General features: G+C 36.4%; 7 protein-coding genes and 1 long non-coding RNA gene across 15 annotated transcripts; 3 read left to right on the top strand and 5 right to left on the bottom strand.

The window, feature by feature from the left end:
• Nucleotides 1-49: 49 nt before the first annotated feature.
• LOC104805758 (TATA-box-binding protein 2) lies at nt 50-4,115 on the top strand. Its single transcript, XM_010530426.2, has 9 exons — nt 50-660; nt 1,581-1,668; nt 1,877-1,948; nt 2,044-2,094; nt 2,205-2,249; nt 2,615-2,707; nt 3,153-3,254; nt 3,354-3,427; nt 3,776-4,115. Coding segments are annotated over exons 1-9 (606 nt in total). The 5' UTR covers nt 50-580; the 3' UTR covers nt 3,777-4,115.
• Nucleotides 4,116-4,154: 39 nt separating this feature from the next.
• LOC104805756 (E3 ubiquitin-protein ligase RGLG2-like) lies at nt 4,155-6,687 on the bottom strand. 2 transcript variants are annotated; one of them, XM_010530422.2, is made up of 9 exons: nt 6,258-6,680; nt 6,076-6,160; nt 5,802-5,942; nt 5,598-5,711; nt 5,413-5,510; nt 5,247-5,323; nt 4,908-5,010; nt 4,670-4,797; nt 4,155-4,563 (listed from the first exon to the last, which is right to left on the bottom strand). In XM_010530422.2, the coding sequence occupies exons 1-9, from the start codon at nt 6,534-6,536 to the stop codon at nt 4,455-4,457; spliced, it is 1,134 nt and encodes a 377-aa protein (XP_010528724.1). In that variant the 5' UTR covers nt 6,537-6,680; the 3' UTR covers nt 4,155-4,454. The 2 variants fall into 2 exon arrangements, with proteins under 2 accessions (XP_010528724.1, XP_010528726.1); XM_010530424.2 differs by lacking the exon at nt 5,802-5,942 and having other exon boundaries at nt 6,258-6,687.
• A 324-nt stretch (nt 6,688-7,011) lies between these two features.
• LOC104805743 (E3 ubiquitin-protein ligase RGLG1-like) lies at nt 7,012-10,357 on the bottom strand. 4 transcript variants are annotated; one of them, XR_002023792.1, is made up of 10 exons: nt 9,843-10,210; nt 9,672-9,756; nt 9,352-9,492; nt 9,128-9,241; nt 8,920-9,017; nt 8,762-8,835; nt 8,563-8,662; nt 8,323-8,459; nt 7,367-7,978; nt 7,012-7,278 (listed from the first exon to the last, which is right to left on the bottom strand). XR_002023792.1 is itself a non-coding variant. In XM_010530408.2 (10 exons), the coding sequence occupies exons 2-10, from the start codon at nt 10,098-10,100 to the stop codon at nt 7,867-7,869; spliced, it is 1,119 nt and encodes a 372-aa protein (XP_010528710.1). In that variant the 5' UTR covers nt 10,101-10,149; nt 10,240-10,357; the 3' UTR covers nt 7,012-7,866. The 4 variants fall into 4 exon arrangements, 3 of the variants coding, with proteins under 3 accessions (XP_010528710.1, XP_010528709.1, XP_019057097.1); XM_010530408.2 differs by adding an exon at nt 10,240-10,357 and having other exon boundaries at nt 7,012-7,978; nt 9,843-10,149; XM_010530407.2 differs by having other exon boundaries at nt 7,012-7,978.
• A 4,470-nt stretch (nt 10,358-14,827) lies between these two features.
• Nucleotides 14,828-16,170, top strand: LOC109116332 (disease resistance protein RPM1-like). Its single transcript, XM_019201513.1, has 2 exons — nt 14,828-15,377; nt 15,473-16,170. The coding sequence occupies exons 1-2, from the start codon at nt 14,828-14,830 to the stop codon at nt 16,168-16,170; spliced, it is 1,248 nt and encodes a 415-aa protein (XP_019057058.1).
• A 55-nt stretch (nt 16,171-16,225) lies between these two features.
• On the top strand, nt 16,226-17,110 carry LOC104805745 (TATA-box-binding protein 1-like). Its single transcript, XM_010530409.1, has 4 exons — nt 16,226-16,301; nt 16,397-16,447; nt 16,558-16,602; nt 16,964-17,110. The coding sequence occupies exons 1-4, from the start codon at nt 16,248-16,250 to the stop codon at nt 17,093-17,095; spliced, it is 282 nt and encodes a 93-aa protein (XP_010528711.1). The 5' UTR covers nt 16,226-16,247; the 3' UTR covers nt 17,096-17,110.
• A 439-nt stretch (nt 17,111-17,549) lies between these two features.
• LOC104805746 (E3 ubiquitin-protein ligase RGLG2-like) lies at nt 17,550-19,820 on the bottom strand. Of its 2 annotated transcripts, none has more exons than XM_010530411.1 (9): nt 19,379-19,820; nt 19,222-19,306; nt 18,948-19,088; nt 18,743-18,856; nt 18,561-18,658; nt 18,397-18,463; nt 18,214-18,290; nt 17,976-18,103; nt 17,550-17,803 (listed from the first exon to the last, which is right to left on the bottom strand). In XM_010530411.1, the coding sequence occupies exons 1-9, from the start codon at nt 19,655-19,657 to the stop codon at nt 17,695-17,697; spliced, it is 1,098 nt and encodes a 365-aa protein (XP_010528713.1). In that variant the 5' UTR covers nt 19,658-19,820; the 3' UTR covers nt 17,550-17,694. The 2 variants fall into 2 exon arrangements, with proteins under 2 accessions (XP_010528713.1, XP_010528712.1); XM_010530410.1 differs by having other exon boundaries at nt 18,214-18,316; nt 18,397-18,470; nt 19,379-19,816.
• A 1,875-nt stretch (nt 19,821-21,695) lies between these two features.
• On the bottom strand, nt 21,696-22,562 carry LOC104805747. Its single transcript, XR_770556.1, has 2 exons — nt 22,347-22,562; nt 21,696-22,284 (listed from the first exon to the last, which is right to left on the bottom strand). It is a non-coding gene; the product is annotated as an uncharacterized LOC104805747 (long non-coding RNA).
• A 22-nt stretch (nt 22,563-22,584) lies between these two features.
• Nucleotides 22,585-25,077, bottom strand: LOC104805749 (E3 ubiquitin-protein ligase RGLG1-like). Of its 3 annotated transcripts, XM_010530414.1 has the most exons (10): nt 24,977-25,077; nt 24,580-24,886; nt 24,409-24,493; nt 24,089-24,229; nt 23,869-23,982; nt 23,661-23,758; nt 23,503-23,576; nt 23,303-23,402; nt 23,063-23,199; nt 22,585-22,761 (listed from the first exon to the last, which is right to left on the bottom strand). In XM_010530414.1, exons 2-10 carry the CDS (start codon nt 24,835-24,837, stop codon nt 22,650-22,652), a joined length of 1,119 nt encoding a protein of 372 aa, XP_010528716.1. In that variant the 5' UTR covers nt 24,838-24,886; nt 24,977-25,077; the 3' UTR covers nt 22,585-22,649. The 3 variants fall into 3 exon arrangements, with proteins under 3 accessions (XP_010528716.1, XP_010528715.1, XP_010528717.1); XM_010530413.1 differs by lacking the exon at nt 24,977-25,077 and having other exon boundaries at nt 24,580-24,947; XM_010530415.1 differs by lacking the exons at nt 24,409-24,493; nt 24,580-24,886; nt 24,977-25,077 and adding an exon at nt 24,295-24,402.
• Nucleotides 25,078-27,973: the final 2,896 nt, after the last annotated feature.

Genomic DNA, 27,973 nt, shown 5'->3' with positions numbered 1-27,973 from the left:
ACGTAAATCCCCGTATCCAAACAACCTCCAACTTTTCCTCCCTCGGACACTTCTTATTGCGACCAAAAGCCGCACGCAAATCCCTCCGAGGTCTCCCCCCTTTCTCGCTGTCTGCCTCTCGATCATTTGAGAATCAAACCCTATAAAAGACCTACAACTTCGAAAAATTTCCCTCTTCCTTCTCCGATTTGCTCGCTCCCTGTTTTTTCCTTCTTTCTTTTCTTCTCCTCGTCCATTTCTTCATCTGGGAACCCTAGATTCTACAAAGGATCTTAATTTGTTGCGCGTAATCGCTTCTTAGCTTAAACTCGGTGTAGAATCAGCGTCGATTTGTTTGAGTTTCCCAGTGAGGTAAAAGGGTTCTGTGGATTTGATTTTTGGAAGACTTGGGTTATCATTTTCTCTATTTGGGGCGAGAGCTTGATCTGAGGGAGGAAAGGATCGGAAGTTGTTTTAATTTAGCTGCGGAAGGAGAAACCCGGGATTTAACTTGGTTCGTAGAAGAAAACCCTTTATCCGATTCCCGTCAATATTTGTAGAATTTGGGGATAATTCTGAGAGTTGAGTAAACAGTCCATTAATGGCTGAACAAGGTGGCTTGGAAGGTAGCCAACCTGTTGATCTTTCTAAGCATCCATCGGGCATTGTTCCTACTCTTCAGTAAGTTTCTCTTGATTTCGAAAAGTTTGGCCCTTTCTTAGCTGCTATGTGTAACATCGGCCTCTTGTGAGAAAGATGTTAAGAAAAGTTTGAGATTTGGGGTTGAGCATGATCTGTTTGGAATTTTGGTTTGAGGATAATCTGCAGATGGGTTGTCTTTTATTGTCCTGGAATGGTTCGGAGTCGGTCTTGTATAAGGGTCCTCAAGTGATTGCCATCTGGTTAACTTTGTGTGTTTTTTGTTTGTGTTGTGAGTAAGCGATAATCTGCCTTTGATTGATTTGATAATGGTAGATTGTTTTGCTTTATGGATATGGAGTCGAACATTGCTAAGTTCACATCAATTCCATTGTGGATAGAAACCTTTATGACTGTAAGATCCAAATATGGATGTGTTTGACATGGCTAAAAGAGAAGAATTTAGGTTTGGAAAGTGCTGTAACAGGTTACAGGAATAAGCGGAAACAAATGTTATGGAAATTGGAATGTTGTGGTTTCCTCCAGCTTCCTTTGAGAAGCTCTCATATTTCCAATCTAACTAGTATAGATCAGTAGGTGGAAGCTCTCTGAAGTTGTCAAACAAAATAGATCTTTCTTTTTTTTTCCTGGTTTTAAGTTAGTGCGATGTCGTTACTCATTTAAAAGTTGGATGTCACTGACTGTTATCTCCTTTTTATTGGATGCTATCTGTTATCTCTTCATCGATTGTCTGTTATCTACCAAGGGCAAATGTATGCTTTACATACAATAGAGTCTTTTCATGCAGATGCGTAACTGAGATGCCTTGAATAATGCTTGCGGGATTTACCATTTTTAGTGTGCACGTCGAATTTCCTTCCTTGTTTGATCTTTTTATAAAATTTCACGTCATGCAATATCGTATGGGACCGTTTCCTGACATGCAATTCTTTCTTTCTTAGGAATATCGTGTCAACTGTCAACTTAGATTGCAAATTGGATTTAAAGCAAATTGCTTTGCAGGCTCGTAATGCAGAATACAATCCCAAGGTATATGATGTCCTCAGTTTTGACGCTTTTCAACTATAAATTGATTCTTGAGCCATATTATTTTTCTTGCAAGGAAGCTTGAGACTGATTTTTTGAGTTCAGGTTTTTTAAATAATAATATACAAATGTTGCCAATATATTCATTGCTTTTATAAATTTCTATGCATAGAGAGCTTCTATCTAACTTTCATGATGAAATACCACACAGCGTTTTGCTGCTGTCATTATGAGGATCAGGGAACCAAAAACAACGGCTTTGATTTTTGCCTCAGGAAAGATGGTGAGTTGTCTCACCGACCCTTATGTGCATGGTCATTTATATCTGAAGTATTACTTTGCTTTGTACTCAATTTGTTCTTTTTCCTGTGGCTATAGGTTTGCACAGGTGCAAAGAGCGAGCAGCAGTCAAAACTTGCCGCTAGGAAGGTATGTGAAATTCTGGGTTTTAATTACTTACCCATGATTGTCCTTTTTACCTGTTGCCAGAAGTTTTTACCGGTCGGGGTTTATATCATGTGAGTGGTTTGTGTTTGCAGTATGCTCGGATCATTCAGAAGCTTGGGTTTCCAGCTAAATTTAAGGTATTTCTTCTTCACATTTCTTTATCATGCTTGTACATCAAAGACTTGTGTGTGCTTGTAAGACATGGGAAGGTTTATCATCATGATTTACAAGCCTCGGCTGAATGGGGCAGTGGTCGTAGACCTGTGGTGAGCTCAGTCCTGATTGGTGGAATCAGAGGGAACTTGAGCAATGCCTGTTCCATTATGCCACTTGATAACCAGCCAACAGTCTGGCACCAAACATAAACCCACCTGGTTTGCATGTGTGGACACGTGTATGCACATCTTCATGTATATGTGCATATGTATGCTGAAGTTTGTGGACATTATGCATGGATGATGTTGGCTATCCTGAATTTTTTTAAACTGCTTTTTTTTTTCAGGACTTTAAGATTCAGAACATTGTGGGATCCTGTGACGTGAAGTTCCCTATCAGGCTCGAAGGTCTTGCGTACTCCCATGGTGCTTTCTCAAGTGTGAGTTATTACCATTGTCTCTTTTTTACAGTCCCTTTCTCTTGTTTAGGGTTTCTATCTGTAAATGGATCTCTACTGAAGTACATGTTGGATGTGTTTTGAAACAATCCTCTCTATTTTAGGAAAAAGGTTCTCATACCGATTTTTCTTAGTTTGGAGCACATAAATCCCATCATTTTCGGCAAAAGATCGAGAATATATTGATTTAGTATTGTTGTAGAATAGAGTTCTATGTAGGGGTTTTAGTTGTCACAAAAGGGTTTGTTAATATAAACAAACGATTCTTCTTTTTATTGCTTAAATATATTTGTGAGCTTATAATGTCTCTGTTCTGCTCTTAAATGGAAGATTAGGTCCTTGTTTTTTCAGTTTTTCCTCAAAATATTGTTTGCTGAGGCTCATTTCCAAGATCGGAAACTTATGTTCCCATCCAAAAAAATTTCAGTATGAACCAGAACTCTTTCCGGGCCTCATTTATCGCATGAAACAACCAAAGATTGTGCTTCTGATATTTGTCTCAGGGAAGATTGTGATAACTGGAGCCAAGGTAAGTCGATTTTTTCTCATCTCTCGCTTAGCCTGGCCTTTCTGTTGAAATTGGAAATGCTGGTTGGAATTTGAAAATTCAACCTTTTTGTTTGTCAAGGTGAGGGATGAGACATACACAGCCTTCGAGAACATATATCCTGTGCTTACAGAATTCAGAAAGGTTCAGCAATGGTAAGCCACTCTTCTAGACTATTCCTTTACTCAGTTGTGACTTGATGAGTTGCATGTTCACTTTCTCGGTATCTATAAGTATCTTTTCTTCCCGGAAAAAGATCCCAGGAAACGTTAAGCGATTTTAATCTCAACCAAACCCAGATATTTTAGGACGGTATTGGAAAATCACCAAAAGATGCAGACTTTGGGCCAGTTCTTGTCCAGCCTTAAAAGTTTGTCGAATTTACAACCAATTCATGCTTGAAGAATATATGAGGCCTCTTCGAACACTTTTCACCCTATTCAATCTGCTTTATCCTATGAAATAAGTTGCTAAAGCCTTTCAAAACGTCGTTCTGCTTGCAGATAAAAGGGTGGCTGCTCTGGCATCGGGGTATTGGCGTCTGTTGTATGAATGCTTCTGTAATGTCTGTTGCATCCGAAAGAACTGAGTGTTGTATCGCCGCTTTGTGTGTAATTACGGGTCATGGGAGTAAGGAAAAGAAGCCGAAACTGAATCTTTTTCGGGCGGAATATACCGTTTTGAATTGGTTTAGTTTCTGCTCCCTAAAAGGTTTTGTAACGTACCAAACTGGCGAAGACCCTTTTTGCCTGTCTGGTCTCGGAAAAGCTCGAGACAGAAGGGTCTTTTGTTTTCTTGTTCTGTAAGAACCTAAGAGACCTTTTATCAAAATCTAAGACAATCTATGAACGTCTCTCTGGAAAATGATAGAAGCCCGAGGGATGGTCTAAGAAATTTTTCTGGGTATTTTATTGGATGGATTTTCAGACAATTTATAAAATAATTACAATGATAATCCTATTTAAGAGCAATACAACTTGTAAATTATGCCACCTTCACATGGTATAAATATGAAACCACAAGGAAAAATTGCATGAAAAGACTCGTTGAATCTCATTCAACAGGGGGACACTCCATGAAAACGTCACAACAGTTGTTCCAATATAAGCTAAGCAAAGAAGTGAAAGTGTTTGTTTTTCCCCCAAGATTGAGACCGTTGAAAGCGATTCAAACGGGCGGAAATTACAGATTTACCTGTTCATCGAATGCAGGACTTGCTTCAGGCTGGGGGATGCTTACAGGCATTGGAGGAGGAAGGGCCCTTCTCTTTGGGACATCGCCATATCTTCTCCTGCAAACAACAACAACCAGAAAAAAGGATCATCGATGAAGTCAAAAAAAGCGTGGCAGTGTCCTGTATGATGGTCTGAAGTTATGGCTTTGCTATATTAAAATACCCTAATATGCCGAGCTCTAAAATTGCCTTGTACTGTGAAGGAATATCCATCAGAGCAGAACGCCCAAACCCCGCCTCCTTCCGATTCTGTTCCACGTCCTTCGACATGATCTCCGTGAAATTCACAAACTATGAAAACAGAAATCAGATGAAAAAAATGCAAAACCCTCTGACAAAGACAAGCCCAATGAAGAAAGGATGAAACTTTAAGTGTTATGAGCCATTAACAAAAAACTTACATCGAAGTTACTAAAGACCCGGTTGGGGATACTGCAAAATTCCTTCATTTTATCCCACGGGCCATCACCAACCCCAACTACGATTATCGAAAGAGGAAGATAACTGCAGTAGCTCAAGGAAACACTCGCAGAAATGAATGAAGAGAGATAACTTAAAAAACACAAACCAAAGAATATAAAACACCAACTGTTGGCACTTCTGATTCAAAGCCTTTAAAGGAAAATGAAGAAGAGATGGAGAAGAAAGAAAATGCAGAACAAGAAATATGCAGAGAGGAGAAACAAAAGCTGATTGAAGTAAAAGTTAATATTTTTGGTTTTTGAAAAAGTAACACCAACCTTGCTTGGATAATGGCTTGCTTGGTCTTCTTTACATAGGGACTCATTTCCTTGCTGTCGTCGAGATGTTGTGTGACCTGGAACGGTTCTTTGCATTCACACCAAGTCCCCAAAACCGAAAAGAAGGATAAGAAAGCTAACTTCTGAAGATGAATTGCTTAAATACCTGTCCATCGGCTACTATGACTAATACATGATACTGTCCACCACTCTGCTCAACAATGGTCATAGCCATTTCAATGACGGGGGCAAACGAGGTCGGCCCTGCAATACGGTTACTCAGTAGCATTTCAAAAGGAATTTGAGAACTAATAAGAAGGTCACTAAAAAAGAAAAGACATATTTAACTACCTGCGAATCTAAGACGAGGAACGATTTCTCTATAACGAGATAGTAGCTCCTCAAACCCATTACAAGATCTCCCGTCCGAATAGAAACTGAAAACATCTCGATCATAAGTTGATGCTGCAAAGAGAGAGATATGATCGGTATATGTCGTGTCTCGGGATATCTAACAAACAAACAAACAGATAGGATGGGAGATAAGCTGAGTACCGTCTCCAAAACCATAACATGGGATTAAGTTATCTTCGCTGAAGACTCCTAAGGTTTTCCCTATGGTGGCTATCACTTGCTCATATGGGTTTGGTTGATCACCAATATAATGCAAGCATTTTCTCCCATAGGATTTAGCTCCTACATTCGATTTCATAGTCAGAAAGTTGTGTAATGCAATGAAACACTCACGCCATGGCAGCCCTAGCTATCGGTGTAAGCCTTCCTGAGGAGATGTAACTTTCTCGTTGAAGAAGAAAGGAGCCTAACCAACCTGTCCATTCATTGCTCTTGGTGAAGTCGATACCGACGATTAGATCAGAAGCTTCTAGACCCGCCTGTGCAAGAGCCTCTACCACCTGTAACGCAAGAGCTCATTAAGCAAGAAATCTCCAAGCTTTGGAGTATCAGACTCTTGCAAGATGAATCTTTCCACTTAAAAGGAACATGTCTCACCTGTTCTGTACAAGTATACTCATACGCTAAGTCGGCGTAACTCCGCCCGGGTTTCTTCCAAGAACTTCCATGGATGTTGGAAGGCGGCTCAGGAGGCGCCTGCGAATAGCACCTCGGCTGAGGATAGGCGTAGTCAGAACTGCAGATCTGTTGGGGTGGATAGCTATAGCTTTCTTGACCGTATAGAATGTAAGATTCTTTATCTGAAGACGCCGACGAATCCGACCGAGAGGAAAACGAGTCTTGTCTCTGGGTTCTCTTTGAATTCCCAGAACCCATCAAAGATCTATGGATTACCGATCTAACCCTTCAGGGTCAGATGTAAAACCAGCAAAATTTTTGGGGAAAATCGATACTTTTATGAGTACAGATTAATGGGTTTAGTCTGTAATAATTCCCTAAAAGCAAAGATTCGAACTTTCCATCTCCCGAGGATTGAAATTTTAAACTACCCTTAATTAAAAATATTTAATTTCAATAGAGTGTTCATGGAAATGTGGGATCATGGAAAAAACAAAGAAAATGTATTGATATTTCTGTTTCATAAGATTCACTTATATATTACCTAAATATTTCATATAATTCAATTTATATTTTGATGTAAAGCTCTTTTAATTTCAGAAAAATGTAAATCATAGTTCCCTGTGTTTAGTTTGTAACTGCTCCGCCATTTTCTATCACCATAGATTATGCGAACTCTTGTCTTAGCTTATTGCGAAATTGGATTTGCAGAGAGAAAAATGAGAGAGAGAGAGAGTCCATAAAACAATTAGACCAGAAAATATAAAGGATTGTCGCCTACAGTACTTGAAGTAGATAAACCAGAGACATAAACCGGTCTAAACCGAAGAACCAAAATACAAAACAACTAAACCAAAAATATAAACCGAAATCAACCCAAGAACATACACATGTCTCTATTCTCTAATATAGCTCCTCTGATTCAATCTGGCTTCTGGTTTTAGTAAACCAGGCATACAGTGAAACTCTCTGGCCGAGTCAGAGTATCTCACTAAGACATCTACACATATGATAGTGTTAGAACTCTGTTCGTTTGATCATTTTATTAAATGAAAATTTCCAAGCAAACCAACTTGCATCTAACATACCGTGTTATGGAGAACTTTCACAAAGAAGAAGACGTTTGCTCTAATGTTTGGGGGTTGGCTCTGATCTCAGCCCCCGGCTGTGCCAAACCGGGCATTCAAGGAGATCGATTCCACACTCGCAACACGCCTTTCGAAACGATTCAACCCCGAACCGAACATAACATCTTAGCCAATATTTGCAGAAGTTGAGATATGTTTTGACTATTACCTGATGGCTGCAATCAAATGCCATGTCTCTCTGGTTCTTCACATATTGGGGCAATGCTGTTCCGCGAATGAAGCCAGAATCGAGAAAAAATTGAATGAAAAAGGCTCATTGAATCTCATCCAACCGGCACACTGTAGTCTATTGCAGCATTTCCGCTACGACAGATTGTTCCATATATATTCCAGTGGCTACTAACAGTTGCTCCACTAAGCAAAGAAGCGGAAGAGTGTTTTCCGCAAGATTTTGACATGGTTGAAGTATCGTTTCACCCCGTGGTTCTAACCAACGGCAATTATAGATCCACCTGTTCATCGAGTGTAGAACTTGTAGCAGATTGGGGGCGGCTGCTTACATGTACTGGAGGAGGAAGGGCAGTTCGATTGGCGATATCACCATCTCTTAGCCTGCAACAACAACAATCAGAAAATAGGATTATCGGTTTGCATATTTAAAACCTTTGGCCCTGAATCTTTCAAACGGAACACATCTTTTGATTGCTCTGACCCAGGTCCTGAATGACGACATGTGATTTCAAGTTTTCATTAACATTCAATTGAGAGGGTTCGAGCTAAGGAAAATATTTCATGGAAGGAAGATACATTTGGCAGTTGCATCAAAACACCTTGACTAACAGATTAGTAATGGCTTTACTATGTTACAATACGTGAAAACGCAAAGTTTCGTGTGGAAGGGTATTTGGATATTAAGCCTATAGCAATCAAATGCGTATAGAATTGCATTTATATACCGCGAGGTCCGTAACATGTCACGCTCTAAAAATGCTTTGTAACGTAAAGGTAGCTCCATCAGAGCAGAATGGACGAACTCCGCTTCCTTTTGATTCTGCTCTACATTCTTCGACATGATCTCCGTGAAGTCCACGAACTTCGAGAGCAAAGAGCAGAGGAATGTTACAAACACATTGATAACAGAACCCGAGGAAGAAAGGATGAAACTTGACTGTTATGAGCCATTAATAAAAACTTACATTGAAGTTATCACAGACTCGATAGGGGGTATTGCAGAATTCTTCTAATTCCCACGGTCCATCACCAACCCCAACTAAGATGATCGATAGAGGAAGATTCCTGCAGTAGCTCGAGGAAAGACAGAGAGAAATGAATCAAGAGAGATAACTCAAGAAAACAAACCAAAGAGTTGGAGAAACGAATGAAGAAAACACCAACCACGCATTGACGAGAGCGCGATGGGTCATCGTCTCTTGGGGACTTACTACCCCGATGTCGACTCCTTCCGTAACCTATAACGGTTATTTGCATCAGACCCCCTGGGAGAGAAAAGAAGGATAAAGAAGCTGACTTGTGCAAATGCCATTCTAAAGTACCTGCCCGTCAGCTATTATGACTAATACATGAAACTTCCCGATGTCCTGATCAACGACGGCCATAGCCATTTCAATGATTGGAGCGAACGAGGTTGGTCCTGCAATATAACTTTCACAGTCATGGAAATATGGCTACTTAGATAGCATTGCAAGAGGAATTTGAGAACTGAAAATAAGGCTAATAAAAAGGAAAGAAACAATTAAGTACCAGAGAATTTAACATGGGGAACGATTTCCCTATAACGAGACAGTACTTCCTCAAACCCATTACAGGATCTCCCGTCCGGATAGAAACTGAAAACATCTCGATCTCGAGTTGATGCTGTAAAGAGAGAGCAAAAGGGAAAAAAAAAAGAATTTGATCGGTATATGTGGTGGCTCGGGATATCCAACAAACAAACAAACGAATAGGATGGGAGATAAGACGTGTACCATCTCCAAAACCATAACATGGGATTAAGTTATCATTGCTGAAAACTCCCAAGGTTTTTCCTATGGTGGTTATCACTTGCTCATACGGGTTTGGCTGATAACCAATGGCATGTAGGCTTCTTCCCCCAAAGGATTCAGCTCCTACGTTCGATTTCATGGTTAGAAAGTTGTATAAAATGCAATGAAACGTGAACAGTAAGTCTCACCAACTACCCCCGCCATGGCAGCGCTACTGGTATCGGAAAGGTGTAAGCTTTCCTGAGGAGACAGATGTTTCCGTCAAAATTTGGAACTTTCTCAGAAAAAGGAGCCTAACCAACCTGCCCATTCATTGCTCCTGGTGAAGTCGATACCGATGATTAGCTCACACGATTCTAGACCCGCCAGTGCAAGAGCCTCTACCACCTGTAAGGCAAGAGCTCATTAAGCAAGAAATCTCCAAGCTTTGGAGTAACAGACTCTTACAAGAGGAATCTTTCCACTTATTTCACCTGTTCTATACAAGTAAACTCATCCGCTAAGGTGGGTTCCTTCCGAGAACCTCCGTGGATGGGCGTATCTGGCGGCGTCTGCGAATAGCACCGCGGTTGAGGATAAGCGAAGTCAGAACTGCAGATTTGTTGAGGCGGGTAACTATAGCTTTCTTGACCATACAAAAAGAACGATCCTTTCTCCGAAGATACTGATGAATCCGACCGGGACGACAACGAGTCTTGCCTCTGGCTTCTCTTTGAATTCCCAGAACCCATGTATAAGATCTGTGACTGATCTGACCCTTCAGGTTCCCAGATATAAAACCTGCAAAAAAAAATTTGGGAAAAATTGATACTTTGAGATTTTGGAACAATCGTGATCAACATCAGGATAATGGGTTTTGCTTGTAATTACCTAAACGCAAAGATTAATAGTTGCGTCTTGTGTGATCACACGCTTGAACCAATATAAAATATAACATATATATATATATATATGTTTTGGGTCAATAAAATAGCTGAATTGAATTTCTCTAGAGTTAGAGAATCGTTAATCGAATAATAGTTGCGTCTCCTCGATGACAGAATTCCTCGTCATACCTTCTCTGTTCATAAATTTTTAATCTCATTGTATAAAATGAATTTTTAAAAGAAAATTTCCAACTCTCTTTCTTTTTTAAAGAATATTTTATGTAGTTTGAAAAGTTGTTCTCAAGTCTAAATTGTCCTTTTTCTTTTTTAGTTTAAATTATTTTAAAACAAATAAATATATTAATTTTTAATTCGTAAACTGTCGGAAGTGAAACTTAGATTGTGAATATATCATAACAACCAACAAGAATCACACAATTCATCCATACATTTCAATATATAAAGAAAATAGTTTGATAGATAAAAATTATAGAGTGAAAGATTTAACCCCTATTTTCTATCCAACGGTGATGAAAAATTATTAATTTATAATAGCTACATATATTACATATATTATTTTCAGTTTTTGGCATTTTATTTTATAATATTCACGTATAACCATCCTTATATTTTTTAAATAAAACTATTTAATTTTATTACAATAAAAAATCATGAGTCTCCAAGTTTAGTTCGTGAATAATACAAGCATAATCAAATTTTTTTAGTTGTTTAATAATTTCCACAATTTATCCTTATAAGTCGTCTTTAGTTTGTCAATAAACCTCTATCATCCATTCACCTCTATCATTATCAATTCGCATTTAACATATTATGACATGGTCCATAGTATCATCTTCTACCTTTGGATTCATCTTTCCTCCTTTCACCTCTATTATTGTTAACTTGCATTTACATATTGTGAATTGTGATATGGTCCATGATGGTTATTTTTTTTAACTTGTTTTTCATAAGGTCCTCCTAGTATTTAGATTTGTTTGTTTTGATATAGATATTATGTTTATTTACACGATAAACCCGTCCAATTTGTTATTTTCAAAACATACATTCGTTCCATTAGGAACAAAGAAACATAAACATGTTGATATTGGATAAACTTGACACTTTGGTTAATACTTTTGTATTGCAATTATGATTTGACTTTTGACTTCAAAATATTATGGTTTTTTTATAATAATGTACAATGCTACGCAAATTTTAGATATTTTAATTATAAATAAGTGAATTCGGTTGTTAGAATGTTTACACATGTTTATAATTTATAGAGTTTTCTATATATTTTCTTTTTGTTTTTAACTGCTTTACGAACCAACTATACAAAAACTTTAAAAAGAAAATAATCTATAGTAAAGAAATAGAATGACATTCTTCCATATGAAAGAATTATAATCTATCATGTATATATTGGTTGATTAACGATATTACTTATAGATTTTGTTTACATAATTTTAAATTGTACTCCGATAAAAAAACACTGTTTATATTTGCAAGATAAAATAAACACTTGTTGTACATTTTTTTTTGGGAATACCGTTATAAAGAATAAAGTATATAATCTGCATATTAGTAAGAGATACATTGAATTGGTGAAGAAATTATTTTTTGAAGATGATGGTATTCACGGAAGTCGTGCGATGATCACCACCCATGAAAAGAGAATAACTCATTTCTCTTACATAACGATAAGCCGATTCCATCCTATTTATTCCACCCTATTGAACCCTTAAAAGAAGATTAAGCTTGAGAGCTATTCTATAAGAGAGCATTTTCAGAGAGTCTTAATCAAATCATAATACCAAATGTAGAACATATAGCGAGGAATCTCGTTTACAAATGCGGAGGCTTGCCATTAGTCTTGTGTCTTTGGATAGCATGATGTCACAAGAAGATTAGAATCAAAATGGAGGAGAGTTTACAATTGCTTGAACTGGGAATTCATCAATAATCCCGACATCAAGGATGTTCAGAGGATCTTAATTCTTAGTTTCAACAATTTGTCATATCCACTTAAGCATTGCTTCTTATATTGTTGCATTTTTCCACAAGACTACACCGGGTTTGTGCAAACAACTAGAGGAGTAAAACTAGAAGAAATGGCGAATAGCTATCTCACGAAAGTTGTTTATATATAGAAACATGTTATAAGTGGTGTTTAGGAACCACATCGAGCATTGTTTATATAGTTCTTCCATAATAAAATAATATATAATCTATCATGTATTTATTGTCAATAATATTACTTTCGAACTTTGTTTTATATAGTTCTAAATTGCATTTCGATTAAAAAACCTTTTGTATTTATGTTTAGAAGTTGTATTTTTTAGGAATAATGTTATAAAAAATTGATGAAGAAACTTTTTAGAACATAGTGGAGAAATATATAATGCATAGTAGATACTATTATATATTGTCTAAAATCATGATGCAGAAGTTGCCCGATTATTTTCCTCGTTTTTTATAACCATTGATATATGCATGCATATATGTTATTTTCGAATAGGAAAATAGATTAAATTTGATAGGTGACATGACACATTTGAATGTGATCGTTATACAGGAAAACGCGATATCAAGCCTACAAAAGATGCACATGAAAGATTGCGTAATGATAAAGAGTTTACCTAGTGGGATTGAAAATCTTATTAAACTTCAAAAACTACGTGTGAATAATGTTTTAGATGAGGTGGTTGAGAGTATACGCAAAAAGCACAAGAAAAACCGTTCAAAGGTTAATCGCATTCTTACCATCAAGCATTATTTCATAACAGAAAACTTTATGAATAAGTTTTTAACTGTTTCACGAACCAATTATACGGAAACTTTAAAAGAAATCATTTCTTGTAAAAAAAAAATAGAATACCATTCTTCCATATGAAAGAATTATAATCTATCATGCATTCGTGGATCAACAATATTATCTTTGTTTACATAATTCCAATTTGTATTTCAATTTAAAAAGCCCTTTTATTTATGTTTGGAAGAGAAAATAACTTATCGTGCATTTTTGGGACATTGTTTCCTGTATTATTATATTTGTGCAGAAACATACATCATTAAAAAAAAGAAGTTGATCAGGTTATGGATGACACAAGGGTTTATGCAACCAACCAGAGGAGTAAAACCAGAAGAAATGGCAGATAGCTATCTCATGGAACTTATTTATAGAAACATGTTCCAAGTGGTGTTTAGGAACCACAACGACCGTCCAAAGGTATTCAAGATGCATGATATGGTCAAAGAGATTTTTTTGATGGTATCTAGAGATGAGAAGTTTTGTGATGTATTTAATGATAAGGCGGAAGATGTCAAAGATGGAGAAACTCGCCATTTATTCATTCAGAGGGAGATAAGTTCGAGTATCGCTCAACGAAATCTCCAAACCCTTTTGGTGTATTCAACTACCAAATAGAATGTTGCATTGCCCACTACATTGAAGCTTTTGAGAGCTTTAGATCTCGAAGACTCTCACATTAGAAAACTGCTTGATTCGTTGACGATCTGTCCAACTTAAAATACCTGAATTTGACAGGAACTCATGTAAAAAAAATCTAAAATCCTTCTGTAGACTCCTTAACTTGGAGATGTTGAACACTAAGTTCTCCACGATTATAGAGCTTTTTACGAGGATTTCAAAGTTGGAAAACTTGCAATATCTTGTTACTTTTGGCCATTGTAATTGTAATTGGAGCATTTTAGGTACAAAGGTCTCACCCGATATTTGTCAGGTGAAGAGATTACAGGTTATGAACTGCATCCATGTTAAAACCGAACTCATAATAAACATCGGTAATATAACACAACTCACAAGGATTGACCTGTTCAATGTACAATATTATTATGCAAATGTTAGATATTTTAATTATAAAACAATGAATTCGTTGTTGTTAGATAGTTATACATGTTTTCTAATTAGATTAACATAATTTATAGATTTTTTATACTCTTCTTTGTTTCATGAAGGAACTGTATGAAAATTTAAAAAAAAAAATCATCTCTTGTAAGGAAAATAGAATGGCAGTCTTACATAATAAAAATAATTATAACCTATCATGTATATTTGTTGATCAATAATATTAGTTTTGGACTTTGTTTATATAATTCTGAATTATACTCTGATTAAAAAAATACCTTTTTGTTTATGTTTGAAATGGTACATTTTTTGGGGAATAATGGTATAAAGTAATTGATGAAAAAAATTTTTGGAAGATAATGAAGAAATGTTTAATGCATACTAGATTTGTCTAAAACCGTAATGCAAAAGATTTCCGATGATTTTTATTAGTGTTTATAAACCATTGATATATACGGACATAAATGTACAGCCTAATCAAAATGTTTAAGACTATTTAAGTATATATGAATAAGTTTGTGTTTTATGTAGCTATTCAAGATGGCATTCACGGAAGTCGTGTGATGATCACCACCCGTGAAAAAAGAATAACTCATTTCTCTTATGGGATGATAAATCGATTCCACCGGATCGAACCCTTAAAAGAAGATAAGGCGCGGGAGCTATTCTGCAAGAGGGCATTTTCAGGGAATCTCAAACAAAGCATATGCCAAATATAGAACCTATGGCGAGGAATCTCGTTCAGAAATGTGGCGGCCTACCATTAGCTCTTGTGGCTTTGGGTAGCATGATGTCGACAAGGAGATTAGAATCAGAATGGAGAAGAGTTTACAATAGCTTGAACTGGGAACTGAGCAATAATCCCGACCTCAAGGATGTTCACAGGATCTTAATTCTTAGTTTCAACAATTTGTCATATCTATTTAAGCATTGTTTCCTATATTGTTGTATTTTTCCAGAAGATTACATCATTAAAAGGAAGAAGTTGATCAGGCTATGGATGTCACAAGGTTTTGTGCAATCAACTAGAGGAGTAAAACCAGAAGAAGTGGCAGATAGCTATCTCATGGAACTTGTTTATAGAAACATGTTCCAAGTGGTGTTTAGGAACCACAATGGGTGTCCAAAAGCATTCAAGATGCATGATATGGTCAGGGAGATTTCTTTGATGATATCTAGAGATGAGAAATTTTCCGATGTGTTAAATGATAAGGCAGAAGATGTCCAAGATGGCGAAACTCACCATTTATGCATTCAGATGGAGATAAGTTCGAGTATCGCTCAACGAAATCTCCAAACCCTTTTGGTGTATTCAACTACCAAACAGAAGGTTGCATTGCCTCTACATTGAAGTTTCTGAGAGCTTTAGATCTTGAAGATTCTCGCATCAGAAAACTGCCTGATTCGTTGACGACTTTGTTCAACTTAAAGTACTTGAATTTGACGGGAACTCGTATCAGAAAACTTCCAAAATCTTTTTGTAGACTCCTTAACCTGGAGACGTTGAACATTAAGTTCTCTAAGATTAAAGAGCTTCCTACGGGGATCTCAAAGTTGGAAAACTTGCGATATCTTGTTACTTTTAGCCATAGTAACTCTGATTGGAGCATCGTTTCAGGCACAAAGGTCTCGCGATATATTTGTCAATTGAAGAGATTGCAAGTCATGGACTGCATCCATGCTGAAACCGAAGTCATTAGGAACCTCGGTGACATGACACAACTCACAAGGATCGGTCTGGTCAACGTGAAAAGACAACATGTATATGACTTATGCAATGCCCTCACTATGATGAAGGATCTTAGGTTTGTATCTCTTTGGTCGATTGATGAAAACGAGACTCTACAACTTGATGCATTGTCACCTGCTGCAACAATCGAGAAGCTTTTTCTATCGGGGAAACTAGAGAGGCTACCTAGCTGGTTCAATACTCTTCACAATCTTACCGAACTATGCCTGCGTTGGTCAAGGCTAGCACAAGATGCGATCCCTTGCATCCAAGCACTCCCTTATTTGGTTTGGCTTTCGTTTTTCAATGCATACGAGGGGGATAATTATGCTTTCTAGAAGGGTTTCAGAGTTTGAAGATTCTGGCGACATGCCACATGTGATGAAATACCCCACAGCGTTTTGCTGCTGTCATTATGAGGATCAGGGAACCAAAAACAACGGCTTTGATTTTTGCCTCAGGAAAGATGGTGAGTTGTCTCACCGACCCTTATGTGCATGGTCATTTATATATGAAGTATTACTTTGCTTTGTGCTCAATTTGTTCTTTTTCCCGTGGCTATAGGTTTGCACAGGTGCAAAGAGCGAGCAGCAGTCAAAACTTGCCGCTAGGAAGGTATGCGAAAGTCTGGGTTTTAATTACTTTCCCATGATTGTCCTTTTTACCTGTTGCCAGAAGTTTTTACCGGTCGGGATTTATATCATGTGAGTGGTTTGTGTTTGCAGTATGCTCGGATCATTCAGAAGCTTGGGTTTCCAGCTAAATTTAAGGTATTCCTTCACATTTCTTTATCATGCTTGTACATCAAAGACTTGTGTGTGCTTGTAAGACATGGGAAGGTTTATCATCATGATTTACAAGCCTCGGCTGAATGGGGCAGTGGTCCTAGACCTGTGGTGAGCTCAGTCCTGATTGGTGGAATCAGAGGGAACTTGAGCAATGCCTGGTCCATTTTGCTACTTGATAACCTGCCAACAGTCTGACACCAAACATAAACCCACCTGGTTTGCATGTGTAGACCAGTGTATGCATGTCTTCATGTATATGTGCATATGTATGCTGAAGTTTGTGGACATTGTGCGTGGATGATGTTGGTTATCCTGAATTTTTTTAAACTGCTTTTTTTTTCAGGACTTTAAGATTCAGAACATTGTGGGATCCTGTGACGTCAGGCTCGAAGGTCTTGCGTACTCCCATGGTGCTTTCTCAAGTGCGAGTTATATTACCATTGTCTCTTTTTTACAGTCCCTTTCTCTTGTTTAGGGTTTCTATCTGTAAATGGATCTCTATTGTACGTCTCGAAGGCAAGAATATAAAGTAAATCATGTGATTGCTTAAACAATGGCAATCTCACGAGATCTTCCAGATTTAAAAGGTAACGGGTAGAAATCAAATTAAGCTCCTCAAATCTTGCTCCATTTGATCCAAATATATTATTTTTCAACATCAACTTGTGACCACAAGAAGAAGAAATGGCGATAATCCTATTGATACATGGGATGATACGAAAGCGGTTATGAGGCGACGTTTTGTGGGATCTTTCCCTCTCCTATGTTTGATAAAATGTGTTCTGGGCATATAATTCGATAGATTTTCAAACAATTTATAAAATGATTACAATGATAATCCTATGTTAAGAGCAATACAACTTGTAAATTACGCTACCTTCACATGGGTTAAATCTGAAATCTTTCGCGATGAAACCAGAAGGAAACACTGCATGAAAAGACTCGTTGAATATCATTCAACAGGGGGGAACTTCATGATAATTTCATAACAGTTGTTCCAATAAGCAAAGAAGTGAAAGTGTGTTTTCTCCGCAAGATTTAGGCATAGTTGAAAGTGATTATAATGGCCGGAAATTACAGATTTGCCTGGTCATCGAATGTAGAACTTGTTTCAGGTTGGGGGCTGCTTAAAGGCACTGGAGGAGGAAGGGCCGTTCTCTTTGGGATATCGCCATATCTTCTCCTGCAAACAACAACAAGACAGATGGTGACGCAAAAAAAAAAAAAAAGCGTGACAATGGCCTGTATGATGATTGATGACATAGTTTTTTCCAAGTTTATGGTCTGAAAGAGTCTTTTACATTCAATCGACAGGGTATCAGCAATCAAATGCGTATAGAATTGTATTTATATACCCTAATATGCCGAGCTCTAAAGTTGCCTTGTACTGCAAAGGAATATCCATCAGAGCAGAAAGTACAAACTCTGCCTCCTTCCGATTCTGTTCCACGTCCTTCGACATGATCTCCGTGAAATTCACAAACTATGAAAACAGAAATCAGATGAAAAAAATGCAAAACCCTCTGACAAAGACAAGCCCAATGAAGAAAGGATGAAACTTTGAGTGTTATGAGCCATTAACAAAAAGCTTACATCGAAGTTACTAAAGACCCGGTTGGGGATACTGCAAAATTCCCTCATTTTATCCCACGGGCCATCACCAACCCCAACTACGATTATCGAAAGAGGAAGATAACTGCAGTAGCTCAAGGAGAAGTGAATGAAGAGAGATAACTTAAAAACACAAACCAAAGGCAAAGAACATAAAACACCAACCTTGCTTGGACAATGGTGTCCTGAGTCTTCTTTTCTTGAATACTAATTTCCTTGCTGTCGACTGCTCCTGTAACCTGGAAAGGTTATTTGCATTCACACCAAGTACCCCGGGAATGAAAAGAATGATAAGAAAGCTAACTTCTGAAGATGAAATGCGCAGATACCTGTCCATCGGCTACTATGACTAATGCATGATATTGCCCGCCGCTCTGCTCAACAATGGCCATAGCCATTTCAATGATCGGGGCAAACGAGGTCGGTCCTGCAATATGGTTACTTAGTAGCATTTCAAAAGGAATTTGAGAACTAATAAGGTCAGTAAAAAAGAAAAGATATATTTAAGTACCTGCAAATCTAAGATGAGGAACGATTTCTCTATAACGACACAGTAGATCCTCAAACCCATAACAGGATCTCTCGTCAGGGTAGAAACTGAAAACATCTTGACCATGAGTTGATGCTGCAAAGAGAGAGATATGATCGGTATATGTCGTGCCTCTGGGATATCTAACAAACAAACAAACAAATGGGATGGGAGATAAGTTGAGTACCGTCTCCAAAACCATAACACGGGATTAAGTTATCTTCGCTGAAGACTCCTAAGGTTTTCCCTATGGTGGCTATCACTTGCTCATATGGGTTTGGTTGATCACCAATATAATGCAAGCATTTTCTCCCATAGGATTTAGCTCCTACATTAGATTTCATCGTCAGAAAGTTGTGCAATGCAATGAAACACATCCGCCATGGCAGCTCTATCTATTGGTGTAAGCCTTCCTGAGGAGATGTAACTTTCTCGTTAAAGAAGAAAGGAGTCTAACCAACCTGTCCATTCATTGCTCTTGGTGAAGTCGATACCGACGATTAGATCACAAGATTCTAGACCAGCCCGTGCAAGAGCCTCTACCACCTGTAACGCAAGAGCTCTTTAAGCAAGAAATCTCCAAGAGGAATCTTTCCACTTAATAGGAACATGTCTCACCTGTTCTGTAGAGGTATACTCATCCGCCAAGTCGGCGTAACTCCTTCCGGGTTTCTTCCAAGAACTTCCATGGATGTTGGAAGGCGGCTCAGGCGGCGCCTGCGAATAGCACCTCGGCTGAGGATAGGCGTAGTCAGAACTGCAGATCTGTTGGGGTGGATAGCTATAGCTTTCTTGACCGTATAGAATGTAAGATTCTTGATCTGAAGACGCCGACGAATCCGACCGGGAGGAAAACGAGTCTTGCCTCTGGGTTCTCTTTGAATTCCCAGAACCCATCAAAGATCTATGTATTACCGATCTAACCCTTCAGGGTCAGATGTAAAACCAGCAAAATTTTTGGGGAAAATCGATACTTTTATGAGTACAGATTAATGGGTTTAGTCTGTAATAATTCCCTAAAAGCAAAGATTCGAACTTTCCATCTCCCGAGGATTGAAATTTTAAACTACCCTTAATTAAACATATTTAATTTCAATAGAGTGTTAATGGAAATGTGGGAGCATGGAAAAACCAAAGAAAACGTATTGATATTTCTGTTTCATAACATTCACTTATATATTACCTAAATATTTCATATAATTCAATTTATATTTTGATGTAAAGCTCTTTTAATTTCAGCAAAATGTAAATCACGGTTCCCTGTGTTTAGTTTGTGACTAAGAAAAGCATTACCAAGTTCTTTAAAAATAAATGTTAAAATGACATTTTACTACACCAATTTTGCAAAATGTGACCTTTTTCTAAACGAATTTTTAATTTAACAAACAACTACACCAAATTATCAAATGTGTCAAATTGATACACGAACTACCCAATTTAACTGTAATTTCCTACACAATTCGAAAACAGTGTTAAGTGTCCGTTAACCGCTGACGTTGCACGCCACGTGGCGGCTGACGTGGCACGCCATATGGATTTTTTTGTCATGTCAGCATGCCACGTCAGATATTTTTAAAAAAATCCGAAAAAATATGAAAAAATCGATTTTTTTTAAATTAAAAATAAAATAAATAAACAGCAAAAAAATATCTATATACAAATAAAAATAAAAATATATATACAAAATAAAAAACATACACATATATATACAAATATATATACATATACATATAAACAAATATATTTATATATACATATATATATACATATATATGTATATATATATGCATATACATACATACATACAAAATAAAAAAAGTCATATATATATATATATATTCATATCCACATACAAATACAAATATAAACATAAATACTTCTATGTATATATATTTCTATATATATCAAATAAAAATATACACATATATACATGCATTTATACAAATATATATACATATACATACATACAAGTATATATATATACATATATATATAAATACATATACACGTATATATATGTATTCATATCTATGTACAAATATAAATATAAACATATATACTCCTATATATATATACTTGTATATTTTTTTATTTTGTATGTATGCATGTATTTATATATATGTATGTGTATATATATAAATATGTATTCATATAAATATACTTGTATGTATGTATATGCATATATATTTGTATAAATGCATGTATATATGTGTATATTTTTATTATATATATATATAAATATATGTAAATAGAAGTATTTATGTTTATATTTGTTTGTATGTATATGTATATATATTAGTATAGATGTTTGTATATATATGTGTATGTTTTTTATTTTGTATATATATAATTATATATTTTTATATAGGAGTATATATATTTATGTTTTTATTTGTATATACTATATAGATATGAATATATATGTATATATATATATTGCTATTTATTTATTTTATTTTTAATTTTTTTTAAAACGATTTTTTAATATTTTTTTCAGAATTTTTTAAATCTGACATGGCATGCTGATGTGGCAAAAAATCTATGTGGCGTGACACGTCAGCCGCTTCGTGGCGTGACACGTCAGTCGCTACGTGTATGTGGCGTGCCACTCAGCCGCTACGTGGCGTGCCACGTCAGCGGTTAACGTACACTTAACCCCGTTTTCGGATTGTGTAGTAAATTGCAGTTAAATTGGGTAGTTCGTGTATTAATTTGGCACATTTGATAATTTGGTGTAGTTGTTTATCAAATTAAAAATTCGTGTAGGAAAATGTCACATTTTGCAAAATCGGTGTAAGAAAATGTCATTTTCCCAAAATAAATATACCTAAATATATTCCTCTAAATCTGTAACTGCTCCGCCATTTTCTGTCACCATAGATTATGCGAACTCTTGTCTTAGCTTATTGCGAAATTGGATTTGCAGAGAGAAAAATGAGAGAGAGAGAGTCCATAAAACAATTAGACCAGAAAATATAAAGGATTGTCGCCTACAGTACTTGAAGCAGCTAAACCAGAGACATAAACCGGTCTAAACCAAAGAACCAAAATACAAAACAACTAAACCAAAAATATAAACCGAAATCAACCCAAGAACATACACATGTCTCTATTCTCTAATATAGCTCCTCTGATTCAATCTGGCTTCTGGTTTTAGTAAACCAGGCATACAGTGAAACTCTCTGGCCGAGTCAGAGTATCTCACTAAGACATCTACACATATGATAGTGTTAGAACTCTGTTCGTTTGATCATTTTATTAAATGAAAATTTCCAAGCAAACCAACTTGCATCTAACAGACTGTGTTAATGACTTGATGCAAATCATCAAATCTCGTCCTTCCTTCACCTACGCTATTGCCAACTTGCATCTAACATACCGTGTTATGGAGAACTTTCACAAAGAAGAAGACGTTTGCTCTAATGTTTGGGGGTTAGTTCTCATCTCAGCCCCGGGTGTGCCAAACCGGGCATTCAAGGAGATCGGTTCCACACTCGGAACACGCCTTTCAAAACGATTCAACCCTGAACCGAACATAACATCTTAGCCAATATTTGCAGAAGTTGAGATATGTTTTGACTATTACCTGATGGCTGCAATCAAATGCCATGTCTCTCTGGTTCTTCACATATTGGGGCAATGCTGTTCCGCGGATGAAACCAGAATCGAGAAAAAATTGAATGAAAAAGGCTCATTGAATCTCATCCAACCGGCACACTGTAGTCTATTGCAGTATTTCCGCTACAACAGTCCAACTGCAGATCGTTTCATATATATTCCAGTGGCTACTAACAGTTGTTCCAATAAGAACTGTCGACAAAGAGTGTTTTCCGCAAGATTTTGACATGGTTGAAGTATCGTTTCACCCTGTGATTCTAAACAACGGCAATTATAGATCCACCTGTTCATCGAGTGTAGAACTTGTGGCAGATTGGGGGCGGTTGCTTACAAGTACCGGAGGAGGAAGGGCAGTTCGATTGGCGATACCACGACGTCTTAGCCTGCAACAACAACAACCAGAAAATAGGTTATCGGTTTGCAAATTTAAAACCTTTGGCCGTGAATCTTTCAAACGGAACACATCTTTTGATTGCTCTGACCCAGGTCCTGAATGACGACATGTGATTTCAAGTGTTCATTAACATTCAATTGAGAGGGTTCGAGCTAAGGAAAACATTTCATGGAAGGAAGATACATTTGGCAGTTACAATACGTGAAAACTTTCACGCAAAGTTTCGTGTGGAAGGGTATTTGGATATTAAGCCTATAGCAATCAAATGCGCATAGAATTGCATTATATACCACAAGGTCCGTAACATGTCACGCTCTAAAAATGCTTTGTAACGTAAAGGTAGCTTCATCAGAGCAGAATGGACGAACTCCGCTTCCTTTTGATTCTGCTCTACATTCTTCGACATGATCTCCGTGAAGTCCACGAACTTCGATAGCAAAAAGCAGAGGAATGTTACAAACACATTGATAACAGAACCCGAGGAAGAAAGGATGAAACTTGAATGTTATGAGCCATTAACAAAAACTTACATTGAAGGGAGCACCGTATGGATAGGGGGTATTGCAAAATTCTTCTAATTCCCACGGTCCATCACCAACCCCAACTAAGATGATCGATAGAGGAAAAAACCTGCAGTAGCTCGAGGAAAGACTTAGAGAAATGAATCAAGAGAGATAACTCCAAGAAAACAAACCAAAGACTTGGAGAAACGAATGAAGAAAACACCAACCGCGCTTGGTTGATAGCATGATGGGTCATCGTCTCTTGGGTACTTACTACCCCGATGTCGACTCCTTCTGTAACCTATAACGGTTATTTACATCAGTTCCCCAGGGAGAGAAAAGAAGGATAAAGAAACTGACTTGTGCAAATGCCACTCTAAAGTACCTGCCCGTCAGCTATTATGACTAATACATGAAACTTCCCGATGTTCTGATCAACGACGGCCATAGCCATTCCAATGATTGGAGCAAACGAGGTTGGTCCTGCAATATAACGTTCGCAGTCATGGAAATATGGCTACTTAGATATCAATGCAAGAGGAACTTGAGAACTGAAAAGAAGGCTAATAAAAAGGACAGAAACAATTAAGTACCCGAGAATTTAATATGGGGAACGATTTCCCTATAACGAGACAGTACTTCCTCAAACCCATTACAGGATCTCCCGTCCGGATAGAAACTGAAAACATCTCGATCACGAGTTGATGCTGCAAAGAGAGAGCAAAAGGAAAAAAAGGATTTGCTCCATATATGTGGTGGCTCGGGATATCCAACAAACAAACAAACGAATAGGATGGGAGATAAGATGTGTACCATCTCCAAAACCATAACATGGGATTAAGTTATCATTGCTGAAAACTCCCAAGGTTTTTCCTATGGTGGTTATCACTTGCTCATACGGGTTTGGCTGATAACCAATGGAATGTAGGCTTCTTCCCCCAAAGGATTCAGCTCCTACGTTCGATTTCATAGTTAGAAAGTCGTATAAAATGCAATTAAACGTGAACAGTAAGTCTCACCAACCACCCCCGCCATGGCAGCGCTACTGGTATTGGAAAGGTGTAAGCTTTCCTGAGGAGACAGATGTTTCCGTCAAAATTTGGAACTTTCTCAGAAAAAGGAGCCTAACCAACCTGCCCATTCATTGCTCCTGGTGAAGTCGATACCGATGATTAGCTCACACGATTCTAGACCCGCCAGTGCAAGAGCCTCTACCACCTGTAAGGCAAGAGCTCATTAAGCAAGAAATCTCCAAGCTCTGCAGTAACAGACTCTTAGAAGAGGAATCTTTCCACTTATTTCACCTGTTCTATACAAGTAAACTCATCCGCTAAGGTGGGTTTCTTCCTAGAACCTCCGTGGATAGGCGTATCTGGAGGCGTCTGCGAATAGCACCGCGGTTGAGGATAAGCGAAGTCAGAACTGCAGATTTGTTGAGGCGGATAACTATAGCTTTCTTGACCATACAAAAAGAACGATCCTTTCTCCGAAGATACTGATGAATCCGACCGGGACGACAACGAGTCTTGCCTCTGGCTTCTCTTTGAATTCCCAGAACCCATGTATAAGATCTGTGACTGATCTGACCCTTCAGGTTCCCAGATATAAAACCTGCAAAAAAAAATTTGGGAAAAATTGATACTTTGAGATTTTGGAACAATCGTGATCAACATCAGGATAATGGGTTTTGCTTGTAATTACCTAAACGCAAAGATTAATAGTTGCGTCTTGTGTGATCACACGCTTGAACCAATATAAAATATAACATATATATATATATATATATGTTTTGGGTCAATAAAATAGCTGAATTGAATTTCTTTTGGGTTTGCCGAAAGAAGCTTTTTAACCCTACGGGCTTATTCAAGATTCTGTGTTTTGCTGGATCCGATGCTAACCGATTAATTTGCAATAAGATTTCTGATTGCGAGATTAGCGAGTTCATCTCATAGGATCAAGATATTTTTATGATATTATTTTGATAATATTTTTAATTCGTAAACTGTCGGAAGTGAAACTTAGATTGTGAATATATCATAACAACCAACAAGAATCACACAATTCATCCATACATTTCAATATATAAAGAAAATAGTTTGATAGATAAAAATTATAGAGTGAAAGATTTAACCCCTATTTTCTATCCAACGGTGATGAAAAATTATTAATTTATAATAGCTACATATATTACATATATTATTTTCAGTTTTTGGCATTTTATTTTATAATATTCACGTATAACCATCCTTATATTTTTTAAATAAAACTATTTAATTTTATTACAATAAAAAATCATGAGTCTCCAAGTTTAGTTCGTGAATAATACAAGCATAATCAAATTTTTTTAGTTGTTTAATAATTTCCACAATTTATCCTTATAAGTCGTCTTTAGTTTGTCAATAAACCTCTATCATCCATTCACCTCTATCATTATCAATTCGCATTTAACATATTATGACATGGTCCATAGTATCATCTCCTACCTTTGGATTCATCTTTCTTCCTTTCACCTCTATTATTGTTAACTTGCATTTATATATTGTGATATGGTCCATGATGGTTATTTTTTTTATCTTGTTTTTCATAAGGTCCTCCTAGTATTTAGATTTGTTTGTTTTGATATAGATATTATGTTTATTTACACGATAAACCCGTCCAATCTGTTATTTTCAAAACATACATTCGTTCGATTAGGAACAAAGAAACATAAACATGTTGATATAGGATAAACTTGACACTTTGGTTAATACTTTTGTATTGCAATTATGATTTGATTTTGGACTTCAAAATATTATGGTTTTTTTTTATAATAATGTACAATGCTACGCAAATTTTAGATATTTTAATTATAAATAAGTGAATTCGGTTGTTAGAATGTTTACACATGTTTATAATTTATAGAGTTTTCTATATATTTTCTTTTTGTTTTTAACTGTTTTACGAACCAACTATACAAAAAATTTAAAAAAGAAAATAATCTATAGTAAGGAAATAGAATGACATTCTTCCATATGAAAGAATTATAATCTATCATGTATATATTGGTTGATTAACGATATTACTTATAGGCTTTGTTTACATAATTTTAAATTGTACTCCGATAAAAAAAAAACAGTGTTTATATTTGCAAGATAAAATAAACATTTGTTGTACATTTTTTTGGGAATACTGTTATAAAGAATATACTATATAATCTGCATATTAGTAAGAGATACATTGAATTGGTGAAGATTTTTTTTTGAAGATGATGGTATTCACGGAAGTCGTGTGATGATCACCACCCCATGAAAAGAGAATAACTTATTTCTCTTATAGAACGATAAGCCGATTCCACCCTATTGAACCCTTAAAAGAAGATTAGGCTTGGGAGCTATTCTATAAGAGAGCATTTTCAGAGAGTCTTGATCAAAGCATAATACCAAATGTAGAACATATAGCGAGGAATCTCGTTTACAAATGCGGAGGCTTGCCATTAGTCTTGTGTCTTTGGGTAGCATGATGTCACAAGAAGATTAGAATCATAATGGAGGAGAGTTTATAATATCTTGAACTGGGAATTCAGCAATAATCCCGATATCAAGGATGTTCAGAGGATCTTAATTCTTAGTTTCAACAATTTGTCATATCCACTTAAGCATTGTTTCTTATATTGTTGCATTTTTCCAGAAGACTACATCATCCAAAGGAAGAAGTTGATCAGGCTGTGGATGGCGTAAGGGTTTGTGCAAACAACTAGAGGAGTAAAACTAGAAGAAGTGGCGAATAGCTATCTCATGAAAGTTGTTTATATATAGAAACATGTTATAAGTGGTGTTTAGAAACCACATGGAGCATTGTTTAAATAGTTCTTCCATAATAAAATAATATATAATCTACCATGTATTTGTTGTCAATAATATTACTTTCGAACTTTGTTTTATATAGTTCTAAATTGCATTCCGATTAAAAAACCTTTTGTATTTATGTTTAGAAGTTGTATTTTTTGGGAATAATGTTATAAAAAATTGATGAAGAAACTTTTTAGAACATAGTGGGTACTATTGTATGTTGTCTAAAATCATGATGCAGAAGTTGTCTGATTATTTTCCTCGTTTTTTTAATCATTGATATACGCATGCATATATGTTATTTTCGAATAGAGAAATAGATTAAATTTGATAGGTGACATGACACATTTGAATGTGATCGTCATACACGAAAACGCGATATCGAGCCTACAAAAGATGCACATCAAAATTGCATAATGATAAATAGATTACCTAGCGGGATTGAAAATCTTATTAAACTTCAAAAATTACGTGGGAAGAATATTTTAGATGAGGTGGTTGAGAGTATATGCAAAGAGCACAAGAAAAATCGTTCAAAGGTTAATCACATTCTTACCATCAAATATTATTTCATAACAGAAAACTTTATGAATAAGTTTTTAACTGTTTCACGAACCAATTATACGGAAACTTTAAAAGAAAATCATCTCTTGTAAAAAAATAGAATACCATTCTTCCATATGAAAGAATTATAATCTATCATGCATTCGTGGATCAACAATATTACTTATGATCTTTGTTACATAATTCCATTTTTTTTTCGCAAAACATAATTCCAATTTGTACTTCAATTTTAAAAGCCCTTGTATTTATGTTTGGAAGAGAAAATAACTTATCGTACATTTTTGGGACATTGTTTCCTGTATTATTA

Source organism: Tarenaya hassleriana, unplaced genomic scaffold, assembly GCF_000463585.1.
Source record: "Tarenaya hassleriana unplaced genomic scaffold, ASM46358v1 Cleome11, whole genome shotgun sequence".
NCBI lineage: Eukaryota > Viridiplantae > Streptophyta > Magnoliopsida > Brassicales > Cleomaceae > Tarenaya > Tarenaya hassleriana.
The sequence above is the reverse complement of the archived record's forward strand: the minus strand, read 5'-3'. Positions and strand labels throughout refer to the sequence as shown.